The sequence below is a fragment of the Stegostoma tigrinum genome, chromosome 5 (genome assembly GCF_030684315.1).
Source record: "Stegostoma tigrinum isolate sSteTig4 chromosome 5, sSteTig4.hap1, whole genome shotgun sequence".
Lineage (NCBI taxonomy): Eukaryota > Metazoa > Chordata > Chondrichthyes > Orectolobiformes > Stegostomatidae > Stegostoma > Stegostoma tigrinum.
In genome coordinates, this window is record NC_081358.1 from 10,713,323 (window position 1) to 10,729,172 (window position 15,850).

General features: G+C 39.4%; 1 protein-coding gene across 1 annotated transcript in view; it reads left to right on the forward strand.

Moving 5' to 3' along the window:
• Nucleotides 1–330: 330 nt before the first annotated feature.
• The window catches only part of vps41 (VPS41 subunit of HOPS complex), a 162,998-nt gene continuing 147,478 nt past the window's right edge, over nucleotides 331–15,850 (forward strand). Inside the window, exons 1-2 of the mRNA XM_059645823.1 lie at nucleotides 331–403; nucleotides 10,419–10,457. Coding sequence (XP_059501806.1) covers nucleotides 386–403; nucleotides 10,419–10,457 — 57 coding nt within the window. The 5' untranslated portion in view covers nucleotides 331–385. The remainder of the gene's footprint in view (nucleotides 404–10,418; nucleotides 10,458–15,850) is intronic.

Consider the following 15,850-nt stretch of genomic DNA (forward strand, 5'->3'; position numbering starts at 1 on the left):
ATCTTTACATAACTCTGAGGCACATAAAATTGACAACATACCTATTCAGAGGATAGGGAATAAGGCAGAAGATAGAAAAGAGATTAGGAAATAATAGGTACGCACTCAAATTGCAGGATGATGTCTTTGGGCTGTCCTGTCGAATATTCAGTGAGTGAAGTGGATATTGGGGATGTTCTCTGGTGACTGAACTTCAACATTACAGAGCGCAAGGGAAGAGAAACGTCCCGAATTCGGAACCAAGTCTCTTTAAACCCCTCCGTCCTCTCTGACAGGCTTTGCCAAACTGGACTACAACTCCCAGCGGCCTCGGCGGCAGCCGCCGCGCAGGCGCTGTCTGCCGGTCTCCCTCAGTCCTGACAGGACCCTGGGAGCTCGGAGCAACATGGCGGAAGTGGAGCGGGTAAATACAGGAGGGTAGGGGATCTCCGTGTTAATGGCCACTCTGTGTATTTTCATGGGGCAGCTTCTCAGAGGAGTGACAGTGAGCATGAGCCGAGCTGTACTCCCTATCGTCCTCAGGATATTGTCAGATTGTGGGAGTTGTCTATGTCTCTGTCTAAAATCCCACAACATTACTGAAGGACTGGTTTCGTTGAGCTTTCCGCTTCAGTCTGTTCTTATTGTCATTTCTAAATATGCAATGTGCAGGGATTGCCTTCGCTTCAACAAATACATATTCGAAAGCAAGTGTAAGAGTGCACATTGTTGCTACACTGTTCTTTCAAGGATTGTTTAGTGAATGTGCTCAGGGCTGAGCTGAAGTTTCATAGCTGTCTAATATTAGTGTCCCTGCTATATCTCGTGGCTTAAGAGACTGCTGGACCTGCATATGGTCACAGAAATTTGAGGGTGCATACGTGAGGATCAATGGTCGGCACAACATTGTGGGACGAAGGGCATGTTCTGTGCTGTACTGTTCTATGTTCTATGATGCCCCTCTGCTGTTAATCTCTTATTCATTTCCGATTTTAGTTGCTGCATTATTGGCAGCCTTGCCTTCAGCCACCAAGGCCCAATACTTTGCAGCCTCTTCCTTAAACTTTTCCACCTCTTTACGTCTGTTTTCTTCTCAATCTGCCTTTGGTCAGCTGTTTTCCGCTGAATCTTCTGATGGCTGAATTGCATTTAATTTGATCATGCTGCTTTGAAGCGCATGGTTTTTTTGTGCAACAAGGGGGACATGTAAATGTAAAAGTGGGACATCTGCCACCGACAATCGTTTAATGAAGCAGGGGGTGGGGATGGCTGGTTCCTTCTGTTTGAATTTTGTACAGACTATGAAGTGTTCTACTATTAAATGGGAATGTTTATTCAAATGATTTTTTTTTGAAGTCACATTGCCGCCTGACTGAGAAACAGTTTTCCAGTAGATTGCTGGTACTCAAGAATGTCCAGAATGTCCTCTTTTCCTAACCTAGCAGATTTGTTTGGATTAGGGAGTGAATTCAGAGGTACACAACATGCTGTCGAATTTCAATGAATGTTTAAAAGCCTGGTGACCCATGTAGGTAATCAATGAACTAGAAGGAGCAAACATGCAATAATCCTTTCTGATTCATACAATTCTGGTCGCCCTCCTACAGGAAGGATGTTGTTAAACTATGAAAGGTGCAGGAAAGATTTACAAGGATGTTGCTGATACTGCAGTGTTTGGGTTATAAGGAGAGGCTGAGACTATTTTCCCCTGGAGTGTTGGAGGATGAGGGGTGACCTTTTGAGATATATAAAATTATGAGGCCATAGATAAGAGGAATAGCTGGAGTTTTTTCCAAGGGTAGGGGAGTCCAAAACTAGAGGGCATAAATATAAGGCGAGGGGGAAATATTTAAAAGGGACCTGAGGGTGATCTGTATTTGGAACGAGATGCTAGTGTTAGAGGTGGGTATAATTACAACATTTAAAAGACAGAGACATGAATAGGAAAGATTTAAAGGGATATGGACCAAACAGTGGCAAATGGGGCTAGTTGAGTTTCGGGAACCTGGTCAGCATGGATAAGTTGGACTGAAGGATCAGTTTCCATGCTGTATGACTCTATGTACCAGGACAGCAAGCTAAGAGGCCAGAGGATTCAGGACTTCTGAAGAACATATTTACAGTAGATATTGAGGTATTTAGTTTGAGGATAATCAAGCTTCTATAAGCAACTGAGGCCAAGACACTGATCTCTTTTTGATGAGGAAACTGTTTAGGCTGTTGTGAAGATGGAGTTAATATCCTATAGGGATAACAAGCTGTGGAGCTGGTTGAACACAGCAGGCCAAGCAGCATCTTAGGAGCACAAAAGCTGACGGTTCGGGCCTAGACCCTTCAGACTCGGATTCTCCAGCATCTGCAGTTCCCATTATGTCTAATATCCTACAAGGATAGGTTTGAATTGGATCATGTGAGGGCTGTTTTTTTATTAATGTTTATCATGCATTAAACAATCTTTTGGGAGTAGGAATCTTGTCAATATGAAACTTTTACAGTGTCATGTAAAGGTTTTGTTTCTAGCCAAAATTAAAACTCAATGTGTCAACATAAAGATCAGCCATCCAAGCCCTTGCCTAAGGCTCAAACAGACCACCCACTTTAACCTCTTATGAGAAGTGATACTACATTCGAGGCATTAAATGCATGATTTGGAATTTGAAAAACAAAACCTGCTAGAAAGGCAGTTCGGTTTTTGTTTCTGATTTCCAGCATACACAGTTCTTTCAGTTTTTATTTGGCTCATTATAAAGTTTGCAAGAAAGTGGATGCTACATTTACTATATTTCAAGGTGCCATTCAACTATATTTCTTCTTTACTAGGCAAACCAAATTATAAGTGCTCCTCAATTTGGTACAGCCATTGTGTAATTATATAAAATGTGTTTAATTGCAGAAATAAGATGTTATAGTAACACATTATAGAGCTTTCTCTTTTAGCGCTGATATGGTTTATGTCAGTATCAGTTGACTACGTCCAGAATTTTCTGAATTCATTTATCTAATAGGACAGCAGTATCAATGAGCTGAGAATTTGAGTTAATATTTTTGGTCTTCTGACCTGTCATCAAATCTCAACTCAACTAATAAAATCTTTGGCTATGTAAGTAATCCCTGGTTGTATTTGCAATGTGAATGTCTGGCCTAATTTGCCAAATATGTCACCATTTTATAAATTGCTAAAGTCAGCAAGTTCCACAACACAACTTTGTTAATCACCTGGGAAATCTGTCTCGGGAAATCTGTCTCTCGAAATTTCTGTGACAGTTGCAGCCTTAGTTTTAGGCATGTGCTGTTTTAAAAATGTGTAAATAATTGTGATATTTTACAGGCAATTCCTCTTGGTTCGAAATATCTCTTATTTCAACATTAAATCTCCCAAACCACCTCCACCGTGTCATGTTTGTGTCAAATCATGGGTTCTGCAGATGTGATGTGAATTTTTTTATTTTTATCATTGGACTGTATCATGATTGTATATATTTCCTCTTTGAGGAGTTAAGTTACTTAATTTAACAGAAACTATACTTCCGAATCTCATAGTTTTCACCAAAATATCCAAGATGTTTTGCGTTTATTGTCTGACATGAAGTGTCCTGTAAATGAAGAATTTTTATGACCGCTCTTTCTATCAAACATAGAGTCCTTGAATGTTCCAGAACAGAATTAGACTATTGAGCTTTAAATTTGTCATTTTTTTTCTTTCATATGAGCCAGTTGGACTAATCCAACTCCTTTCTCACTCCCAGCTTATTTTAATATTTCCATCGTCAAACAAATACATAACGAATTATAAAAAGGGATTCTGTGCCAATTTTGGAATGTAGCAATGAATTCTGTATTAGCTTCATTTTGCTTCTCCAAGAGGTGACATGCTGCTCTGTGTGTGTATATAAAGGATCTGGGGTTGGGAGATGCTGCTGGTGTAAAGTGCTGGCTAGGGAGAATGGGTTTAATGGAATCTACACATTGACATTAGGGTTTTATAAGCTTCACTTTTTCTATCCTTTTTGGTGCTGTATGTTCAAATCGCCACATGTAGAGATGCAATTTTACTTAAATTCTATGTGCTAACCTTAAATTTATGTCCTGTTCAGTCCTTCTAGTTCACCCTAAAGTGCTGTCAGTACGATAATTTGCATCACATCCTAATCTCACAACATCCAATGATTTAGTTTCCTATCTACCCCTTGTCTGCTAAAGCTTTGATGTTAAAATCTCCTTATTCCTATCTCTATGTCCCCATCTTTAAATTCTTCCTGCCCTACAATTTCTGGAGTGTTGTTTCTCCAATTCTAGTCCCAACATCTCCAGATCCTTGGTGGCTCTTTCTTCAACTATTTGGACCCTTAGCTCTGAACTGCTCCATTCCCCCTGTCTGAAAGGACTGCTTCATTGGCTTGGCATAAGTTTCTGCACGGTCACACTCTGCTGAAGTGCCTTGGAATATTTCAGCATGTTAAAAAACACTAAATAACGGTCATCGCAGCTTATAATTAGAGGATTCAGCCCACAAAGTTAATGCTGGATTTCTGTAAAGCAGTCCAGTTAGTCCCACTGACCTACTCTATCCCTACAGGGAATTTACCTCCAGTGACCATCCAATTTCCTTTTGAAATCTTTGACTGTTTCAATTCCACCATCCTCGTTGTCAGAGTTTTGGGTGATACAACATAACATTGCATAACAATGGTTTTTACACTCACCTCTGATCTCTTGCTGTTACACTGAAATCAGTGCCCCTAGTCCTCGCACCATAATCAACTAATAGGAACAGCTTTTCTTTTTGAACTTTATTTAAATCTTTTGCTCCTGTGGATTATTTCTGGAACATTGAGCCCAACATAGCTCTAGAGAACATTGAATCACTTGGTATCCTGAGAGAAAAAACATTCTTAAGGAACCCCACCAACTGACAGGTCACAAAGGACTCCCACTGACACAGAATAGACTAAAATTCAGACCTTACTGGACCACCCACCCTACTGAAGATAACATGGTATATCTCCTGGTTAACTGCAAAAGTCACCAGCTGGAACCTGGTAGTTGACTCAAAAGTGGTGAAGTCCCAGATGCAAATTGAGCGCTGTGCTTTATTGTTAGATGAATGTAATTGAAATATAGGAAGGGTCTGCTAAATCTTCATAAAACTTTGGTGAGACCAGACTCGCGACTACTGTTTTCAGTCTGGCCACCGTATTGTTAAATGGCTGTAGATAGGGTGGACAAGATACAGAGAAGATTTAGAAGGACAATACCGGAAATGTGTGGGTATAAATGTTGAGAATAAACTAAGGGACCGCAGCTGTGTTCTCCTTGAAGAAAGAGGGCTCATGGATGTCCTAATAGAGGCCTTTAAAATTATGAAAATAGTTTATAAAGAAGCAGTTTCCCTTGTGGAGAAAAAAGTGTTACCAGAAGCTGCCATTGCAAAATAGACTCAAAGAAATCAAGTTGGGAATTCAAAATAAACTTCTTTACTCAAAGAATTGTAAGAGCGTGGAATTAATTACAGTAGGAACAAATTGAAGTAAAAGACTTAACAGACTTTCTTTTGGAACTTCATCAGTTGCTTTTTGGAAATTGTGAAATGTCACATCACATGGTTTCCATCAATCCACTGACATTGTTACTTACTTGCACAAGCTCACTTTGATCAGGCAGGATCATGCTTACTGCTTCCATTTTCACTTGGCTTATTGTCAAAAAGATAGTCCTTCACCTTATTCCTGATAATTGATTCTGTTATTTGCAATTGACTGAAAGAAATTCTAATATCAGCGGTATCTCTCTGTTTTGTTACTCAGTTTGAATGTGAGTTAAAGTAGCTTGTTGTCAATCTTCTGACACCTCTGCAGAGGCCATTGATTCTGATTGTCAGTGCTTGAAATCTCTTCTCAATCTCTTGGGAGTTTAAGATAAATACTATTAGCCTCTGGGGGTTTACATATTTTGATCCTTCTTTGCTTTTCAATGTACTTCAGTCCCATTTATAGTGAAGCAGTAGTTTATACCTGGCATATCTTTGTTTGGAGAGGGTATGTTGCATATGTATTTTTCTACGAATACTGAGGAAGTAGATTATTCAAAATATTTACGATTTTGAGTTCAGCAATTTCATGTTTATGAAATACTCCTTGGAAACTGATGGCTGATGAAATTACCAATACAGTACATACTTAGTGTTAAGCAATAGACTTGTAAAGATATATGTTGTGAGGTTTTACTCAGTTAGTTTTGCAAAGTAGTATCAGTAGTTTCTTGTTCAGAATTTTACATCAGGGCCTTTTTAAATACAATCATCAAGTAGATTGTTAGTATTGTGTGTCAGTCATCTCAGCCACTGGATATCACTGTAAGAATTCCTCAGGGCAGTGTCCTAGGCTGAGCTATTATTAACCGCCTCATCAATAAGCCTACTCTGTCAGAAGTGGGGACGTTTGCTGATAGTTGCACAATGTTTAGCATCTTTTATTACTCAGATTCTGATACAGTCTTTGTCCATGTACAGCAAGGCTTTGAAAGCATTCACGCTCAGCTTGATAATTGGCAGCTAGCATATACGCTGCACTAGGGCTGTTGTGGCACAGTGCTCATATCCCTGCCATTGCACCAGAGAACCAGCTTGGGATGTAATAGCTGCAGAGATTTTTTTTTGAAAATTTACTCGTAGGGTGTGCACCGCTGGCCAGCAGTTATTGCCCATCCTAGTTGCCCTTGCGAAGGTGGGGGTGAACTGCATTCTAGAGCTGCTGCAGTTCACACGTTGTAGGTTGACCCACTATGCCCTGTGGGAGGGAAATCCAGGATTTTGACCCAGTGACAGTGAAGGAACGGTGATATAATTCCAGGTCAGGATGACGAGTGGTTTGGAGTGAAACTTATACATGGAAACACCACCGTGTGCCTTGTCCTTCTAGTTGGAAGTGGTCATGGACAGGTGCTGTCAGAGGATTTTTCATTAATTTCTGCCGTAATCTTGTCGATATTACACACTGCTGCTGCTGAGTGTCAGTGGTGGATAGAGTGGATTCTTGTGGATGTAGGGCTACATTGGGCTGTTTTGTCCTGTATGGTGTCAAGCTTCTTGAGTGTTGTTGGGGCTGCACTCATCCAGACAAGTGTGAAGTATCCCATTACACTTCTAACTTGAACCTTGTAGATATTGGACAGGTTTTGGGGAGTCAGGAGGTGAGTTGCTCGCTACAGTATTCCTAGCCTCTGACCTGCTTTTGTTGTCACTGTGTTTATGTGGTGAGTCCAGTTGAGTTGCTGGTCAATGATAACCCCCAGGATGTTGATAGTAGGGGATTCAGTGATGGTAACGCCATTGAATGTCATGGGTCAGTGGTTAGATTGTCTCTTATTGGGATGGTCATAGCCTGGCATTTTGTGTGATGTGAATGTTACTTGCCACTTGTCAACCCAGGTCCAGATATTGTCCAGAGCTTGTTGCATTTGAACATGGACTGCTTCAGCATCTGAAGAGTTACAAATGATGCTGAGCATTGTGCAATCATTGTCAAACATCCTCACTTCTGAGCTTATGATGGAGGGAAGGTCATTGATGAAACAGCTGAAGATAATTGGACCTAGGGCATTACCCTGAGGAAATCCTACAGAGAAGACCTGGAGCTGAGATGATTGACCACCACAACCGTCTTCCTACGTGTCAGGTATAACTCCAACATCTGAGTCAACTTGCCTGATTTAAAATTTAGCAAAAATTGGCAGTTAACTGTCAATCAGTACCAGCAAGTGCATTCTCCACGGTAACTTCACAATCAGACTCCACTTGTCAATCAATCAGCGCTCTCCTCATGAAGTATAAATGCTTATTTTCTCCTTGAATATGTAGTCTTGAGATTTTCTGGTATGTGCAAGGAATGTCTTTTTCACTGCAGTGTTAAAGCAAAACTGGTGTAGTACTGTAAACTTCGTTTTACCTGGCACCTTATGAACTGGCACTCTCGATAAACAAGCCAAAAAGTGTGTACCTGAATTAGTGGAAGTTTACTGTATTATAGCAATGTTCACGTATTCGGTTGAAGGTCCAAGTGAGAAGGCTGTTTGTCAGTGAATTTTATTGAAAGAAAAGTTGCATTTTTTAAAAAGTAACATCCGCTGCACTATGTTTACATTCCGCAGTGTGAGTTTTTACGTTATTTATGTGGTGTGCTTGTTCAACTGGTTCACTCCTCGTCCTATAGGTGCCAGTTAATAAAAATTTTGCGGTATAATTTAATGATGTAGTATATTTGGATTTTCAAAAGACATCAAATAAAGTTTCACATAAAAGGTTGCTGTACAAGATAAGAGTTTTTAAAAAAAATTCTGAGGAAGGGTCACCAGATCCGAAATGTTAACTCTGGATTATTTTCTTCACAGACGCTGCAAGATCTATTGAGCTTTATCAGCAACTTTTGTTTTTGTTCAAGATAAGAGTTTGTTGTCTGGGAAGTGATATATTAGTATGCAGAGAGAACTGACTAACAAACAAAATTGTGATAAATGTGTTGTTTTCAGAATGACAAACTATAACTAGTGGAGTGCCTCCGGGATTATTGCTGGGACCTCCACTATTTATGATCTGGTTAAGGAATTCCTGATTAAGGGATTAGGGGAAGGCGGTGACCTGGTGGTATTGTCGCTGGACTCTTTGTCTGCGCCTCTGGATTATGTTCTGGGGATCCGGGTTTGAGGATTTGAATTCAATGAAATATCTGGAATTAAGAATCTAATGATGACCATGAAAATATTGTCAATTGTCGGAAAAACCCATCTGGTTCACTAATGCCCTTGAGGGAACTGCCATCCTTACCTGGTCTGACCTACACGTGACTCCAGATGCACAACATGGTTGATTCTGAACAGCCCTCTGGGCAATTAGGGATGGGCAGTAAATGCTGCCGAACCAGCAATGCCCTCTTCCCGTGAATGAATAAAAAACAAAAAAATGGGTGAAAGGACCAACTATGTTGTAACCATATTTGCTTGTTATATAAAGATAAACAGTAAGCATGTCGTGAGGAACTTACAGAGTTTGAAAAGGAGCATGGATATGTTAAATGAATTGGATAAAATTTGGAAAATGAAATATAATGTTGGAAAATTGTGGTTTTCCGCTTGACAGGGAGAATGGAAAAGTAGAGTGTTATTCAAATGGAGATAGATGGCAGAATGCTGTGGTACAGAGGAACTTGGTTGTCTCGATGTTAAAAAAAAGTTAGCATGCACCTTCAGCAAATGCTCTGGAAGTAAAATTGAATGATGGCCTTTATTGAAAGGGAAATGCAATTTCCAATCTGGAAATCCTGCTACAACTCCCATTGGTGAGATCACGTAGAGTACTGTGAGCAGTTTTTATCTCCTTACCTAAGGTGCAATATGCTTGCACTGGAGGCCGTTCAGAGCAGGCCCACTAGGCTGATTCCTGGGATGAAAAGTTTGTCTCATGAGGAAACATTAAGCAGATTGGGTCTGTATTCATTGGAGTTTCAGAACAGGAGGAAGTAATCTAATTGGGACTTTTAAGATTCTCAGGAGACTTGACAGGATAGATGCTGAGATGATGTTTATACTTGTGGGTAACCTAGAACAATAGGGTGTAATTTCACATTAAGAAGTCTTCCATTTATGATGGAGATGAGAAATTTCTACTGTTAGTGCTTTAAGTCTTTGGAATTCCCTTCCCAACAAGAAGTTTGGGCTAAATTAAATACTAAAGGAACTATGGATGCTGTAAATCAAAAACAAAAACAAAACTAGCTGGAAAAGCTTGGCAGGTCTGACAGCATGTGTGCAGAGAAATCAGAATTAATGTTTTGGGTTGAGTGACCCTTCCTCAGAACTGATGTCAATAGTTGTGTTAGGTTTTGGATTTGCAAATGAGTCTAGGGTAATGGTTGGCAAGAATGTGACCTTAACTGCTATATCAGATCAGTCATGACCTTATGAATAGCAGAACAGTCTCAAGGGCCTACTCCCTGTATTCCTTAATTTTGTTTTGCCAAACTTTTGACAGGATACCTCAAAGAAGTACCAAGAAATGAATTTGGATCTATTTATGTTTCAGTCAGTCAACATGTTTGAAAGTTAATATGCCTGTCGCCCAACAAGCCACTGAACTGAACAAGGCAGTTCACCTTTTATCTGCCAATTGTCAGATAAATTCTAAATAGCTCTAGATAAATAGATATTATTAAATATTAAAAATGTTTCTCAATTAAACCTTCTGAACTGGGAACTAATATGTAACATTGGAAAAGATTTGGAATTTACAACGCAAAAGGGAAACAAGTCAGCCCACCATGCTAGGCTGGTATACTCCAATCCCATTTTACTTTTGTTACCCAATGTTCTATTGCATTATTCCTTTTTGAGTAAGAGCCTATTCCATTCTAAATTCTACACTCTAATCCTAATCTGCCTGTCTGTTACAGGTGACTGAAAGCTACGAAGGATCAACAGATGAATCCGAGGTAGGTTAAACATAGCTTAAGTGTTCTATATTAGTGCAAACATAATTAGCATCCACACCAGCACTGCACTGGCAATTGCGACCTATCAGTTTTTTGTGAGCACAACACATTGAATAAAGAGTGAGCTGCAATAGTGGATGAAGGAGACTAAACGCTGAGAAAGTGAAAACTAGTTGTTAAAATTGATTGGGTTTGAAGAATGATGTGATGGAGAACTTGGCAAGGCAACAGATAGGAGTGTGAAGTGGTTTAAAGCACAAAATGTAGTTAAACTGACAAATATGTTCTCTTTTCCTGGGACAGTAGGAACAACAGATGCTGGTGAATCTGAGATTAGAAGGTGTAGAACTGGATAAACATGGCAGGCCAAGCAGCATCAGAGGAGTAGGAAGGCTGATGTTTCGAGCCTAGACCTTCTCTATACTTAGTATCCATCTTTAATGCTTTCAATTTGTATTAATGCACTGTCTCTTTAAATGTCGCTGAATTTGCATTTTATCCGCAGTGGTTAGAGACATGAAATCTGGAAATCTTATTTGGTTCAGCTAAATTGAGATTGCACATTCCAATCTCCAACTGATTTCTGGGCTTTGCCCGCAGAATTCAGTTCTGTGCTTGGAAAATAAAATAAGAAATAGGAACAGAATAAGAATTTATGGCCCTTTAAACTGCTCCTCGATCGTGGTTAATCTTCTGACTCACCTCCACTTGACCACTTGACACATTTCTCTGTTTTCTAAGAAACTGAAAATCTGTCAACCTTAAATATATGCAATTATGGAACACTCACAACCTTTTTGGTGAATAATTCTGAAGATTTTCAGCCCTCTGAGTGAAAACATTCTGATCCCTTATCCTGAGAAGTGTGCAGTTTAGATTTATCTTCTTTTACGAAATGGAGTAAAATTTGAGGAGAACTGAATGGATCTTTTTAAGGGTCTTGATGTTTTGAATTGGCCATTTGCTTATCGGCATTAATCCTGCCTGTAGTAAATTTTGTACTCCTAGAGATGGAGGCTATAATGCTGTCTCTAAATATTGTGTTGACATCCAGCAGGGTATTGGTTTCTGGATGGAATGACCATTAGCACAATGGTGACAGTAATTCCTTTGTTTGAGAGGTTGAGTTTGGGCCTCAGTCCATATTCCTCTGCTTGAGCACTGGTTAATATTTAGTGTGGCTTTCAATGGTTGCAGGTGATGACTATCCATACCACGCCATCCGAAATTCAAATTAAAATTACAAAGAATACAATAGAAAGATATTTCTGTTTCTATGTCGTAGTAAGGGTAGTTTGTGTCTAAGTAACCTGATCAACCTTTTCGAAGCAGTGACCAGAGTAATGCGTGGAGAATGAATACAAATGCCTCTGGAACTCACTTTCCCCATTTAAAATGTTAATTCTAGCTATTTGACTAAGTTCTTGGTCATTATCTGACCTAACATTGCCTTATGCATTTTGGTTTCATACCTTTTTCTGTAAACCTGTGGAAGTTCCTTGTAGTGCTTCAGTACATTAAGGGTGCTTTATAACTGTTGTATTTCTATGCATTTCCAAAAGATGTTTAGTGACCTCTCTCTCATGAAAATTAAATTAATTTGAAGCCCGAGGAATTGAAGATGCACTATTAATCTGAATGAGATTAATTACAAGGAGGGATAATAGGAAGACACTCTAATTGTTAGAATGTAGTGAGTGGTAACTTATAAGGACCCTCAGTTATTCAATGTATTTATTAAAGACTTGAAATTGTTGATTGGTAAGACAAATATGCCAGCATCACGAAGAAAGACAAATTTGCAGTTATTTTAATTGACCTGTTCAGGCATGTCATGATACATCACCGGGAAAGACGTGTCTTGAACCTGGACCATTTGGCCCTGTGGTAAAGATAATACCACTGTGCCACACAAACCTCACAGGTCACATTATAATAGTGTAGATGCAGAGTAAAATTTCACCAGTTATTCATAGATAAAATGATTGGGCAATATCAAGTTCCATGTAGAAAAATGTGAGTTCGTCCATTTTGGGCCTAAAACAGGTAGAGTAGGCAGCTTTGTAAATGGTGCAAAGCTAGAAACAGTGGCAGTCCACAGTAACTCATGGGGGTGCAGGTCCAAATATTGTTCCATATAATGTCTTATTTGTAGTGCAAAGCCAACTTATTTAAGTGCACAGGCCCTTTAAATTTCCTTGTAATAATTTAAAGGGCTGATGCATGTGTGACCTGCGTAGGTAGCTGCATGGCTAGAGGGAACTTTGTATCCAAATGCATGGATCATTATAATGTCAAGGACAGGTGCAAGAGACAATTTAAATAGTTGTTGAAATGTACTGTTTATATACAGAAAATCAGAATGCATATAGTTAAAATCATTCTTCGTCTGTACAAAACTTTGGTTAAACTACGCCTGGAGTATAGTGAACAATACTGGGCACCTCACCTTCGGAAGGAGAAAAGGGTGTTAGAATAAGTATAATGTAGATTTGTAAACATAAAGCAAGCCAAATCCTTTTTGTGTGCTTGTTTGTGAAAGCAACATTTAAGTTTCCACACAGAATTGAAATGAGCGACCAACAAATTAGGCATGAAATGAGTATAGGACCAAGTTGGTTCCTTAGCTTGGATTGTGGATTTTCATGTTTGAGCTTGGAGTCTTGCCATGCAGTTTGGAGATCCTGCGTCAGAGGTACAATTAATAAAGCCTTGTAAATTTTGTGCAATCTTTTTGCTTGCCTGTTATTTTCAAAGGACGTAGGAATGGAGCATAGAACAATACAGCGCAGAACATGCCTTTCGGCCCTTGATGTTGTGCCGACCTGTGAACTAATGGGCATTTGGCAACTGTGACCAGAACTGATCACAAAAGTGTGGAATTGCCATGAAGCAGTCATTGTAAACAGCTATGAATGAAGCTACAGAAAGAAGAATATTTCTGCAATGACATATGGATAAAATAATCATATCTTCTGATGTTGAAAGACTTTAAAAATGATACAAAAATATGAAAACTTGGAAAATGCATTGTGAAAGATGCAAGTTCTTAGCAGCTACAGTATGAATTCTATTTACTGCTTTCTATGCATTTCATGTGCATGATGCAAGATGTGAGACTGTTTGGGTATTTGAGAATTGCTCTCTGAAAATAATACTGAAGTTCTATATGAAACAACTAAAAGAAACTCTCCACTTTCATTTTGCTAGTATGTGATTTTTCTTCTTGTTCTTTAACACAATGTGGGGTTCACTTGCAAGGCCAACATTTACTACCCAAAATATCATCATCATCTCTCTTGAGTGCTTTTAGTAACAGTATCATAGAACATTGAACATAGAACAGTACAGGCCCTTCGGCCCACAATGTTGTTCCGACCTATTATCTTACTAAGGTCAGTTTACCCTGCATACCCTACATTTTGCAATCCTCCATGTGCCTATCCAAGAGTCGTTTAAAATTCTTTAAAGCATCTGACTCCACTACCACTGCCGGCAGCGCATTCCTCATGCCCACCACACTCTGTGTGAAGAACCTACCTCTGATATCTCCACTGTACTTTCCTCCAATCACCTTAAAATTATGCCCCCTCGTAATAGTAAATTGCCATGACCTGGTCAGCATCTCCTTCCTTAGTAATGACAAATGAAAAGTACTAACATAATACATCAGCCATGCTCTTGTCTCTGTGTGTAGATCCCTTTTATTGTTCCCTGTCATAGAATCCCTACAGTGTGGAAAGAGGCCATGCAGCCCATCAAGTGTGCATTTACCCTCCAAAGAGCATCCCACCCTATTCCCATATTCAGGCATTTTACTATGAATAACCTAGCTAATCTGCACATCTTTGGACTTTGGGAAGAAACCAGAGCACTTAGCAGAAATTCATACAGAGACAGGGAGAGTGTGCAGACTCTGCACAGACAGCCATATAAGTCGGGAATCAAACCTAGATCCCTGACGCTGTGAGGCAGTAGTGCTGACCACTGAGCCACTATTCTTTTCCCTTTCTCTTTTACTGTTTATGTGCCTTCAGAATCTCCATCTTGTGTTAGTTGCCAGTCTCCTGTAGTAATCCCTTTTCTCTTTTACTACTTGCTTTGTCATCTTCTGTCTGAATAGTTTGTACCCAACGTGTTTCTCAATTATGTTTTCAAACTGACACCTGTTATAAACACATGCTTTCTTCTTTATCTTAATTTCTATCACCTTTTTCACCAAGAATTAATTTGCCATACTTTTCCATTTCAGCAAATATACCTTGATTGTATTCAAACCTCTCCTTTGAAAGTAGCCCATTTTTCAGCTTCGGTTTTACCAGCCAATCTTTGACTTCGGTCTATCTTACCCCAGTGAAGTCCCCACTTAATTAGTCTTACTCTGGAATGTCCATTGTCCTTTTCCACTGTCATCCTACCTTATGATCCAATGACCCCGTTTACTAAATTTTATTCCATTGACAGTTGATCTGCTTGAGCCAACTTGTTCCCAAGAATCAAGATTATCAGTGACTCCTTTCTTGCTTGATTTCTGTTTTGCAAGTGCTTCTCAGAGCCTCATTTGGTTAAATGCAGCCTTGATGTCAAGTCAGCTCCTATCGCTTTCCCTCCAGTTCTCTTGTCCATGCTCAGACCAAGAATTTAATCAGGTCAGGACCTGAGTGGCCCTGGAAGATCTGAATTCAGCATCAGTGATCAGGTTATTCCCAAGCAAGTGCCACTTGACAGCACTACCAATGACCCAGTCATCATTTATGAAGAGCAACATAACACAAGGGTAGATAACTGTTGATGTTAATTAGAGGTCTGTGTTTGTCCTTTAGAAAAAAGACAGAATTGCATTGTCACTGCCAAAATTATTAAACTGGATTTCTTTTCTTATTCATTCATTTAATGTAAACATTAGCAGTTACAGTCCAAATGATGTTAAGTATAAGGCCTGAGAGAGGGTGATCTTGGTGGTGCTAATCACTGGAGGCATGTCTTCAGCCCTTGGTCATAGCAGGTTCAGTATTGCCCTTCAGAATAAAATGATCAAATTGCCCTCAAGAAAATCTCAGGAACCACTGGAAAACATTTATCTGAATATAAGGCCAAGTTCAAAGAAGCAGAGCTGGCTGCATAATGTGTACAACCAAATTGTGTGCAATTGTCCGACAAAATCATGGTGGTAAAGTGTATTATACTGAAATCTGAGCTTTAACTGGAATGAATAGAGGACTAAAGTAGAAAACTCAAGTTTTACTGAACTGCATAAAATATTCTAACCCCATTGTGACTACTGTTTCTAATTCTGGCTGCCCGAGTGTTCAAAAGGCATTTGCTATTATGACTCCAGAAATGAATATTTGCGGAGAAGCTGAAATTACGCTTCTAACAGCTAAAAGTCTGCA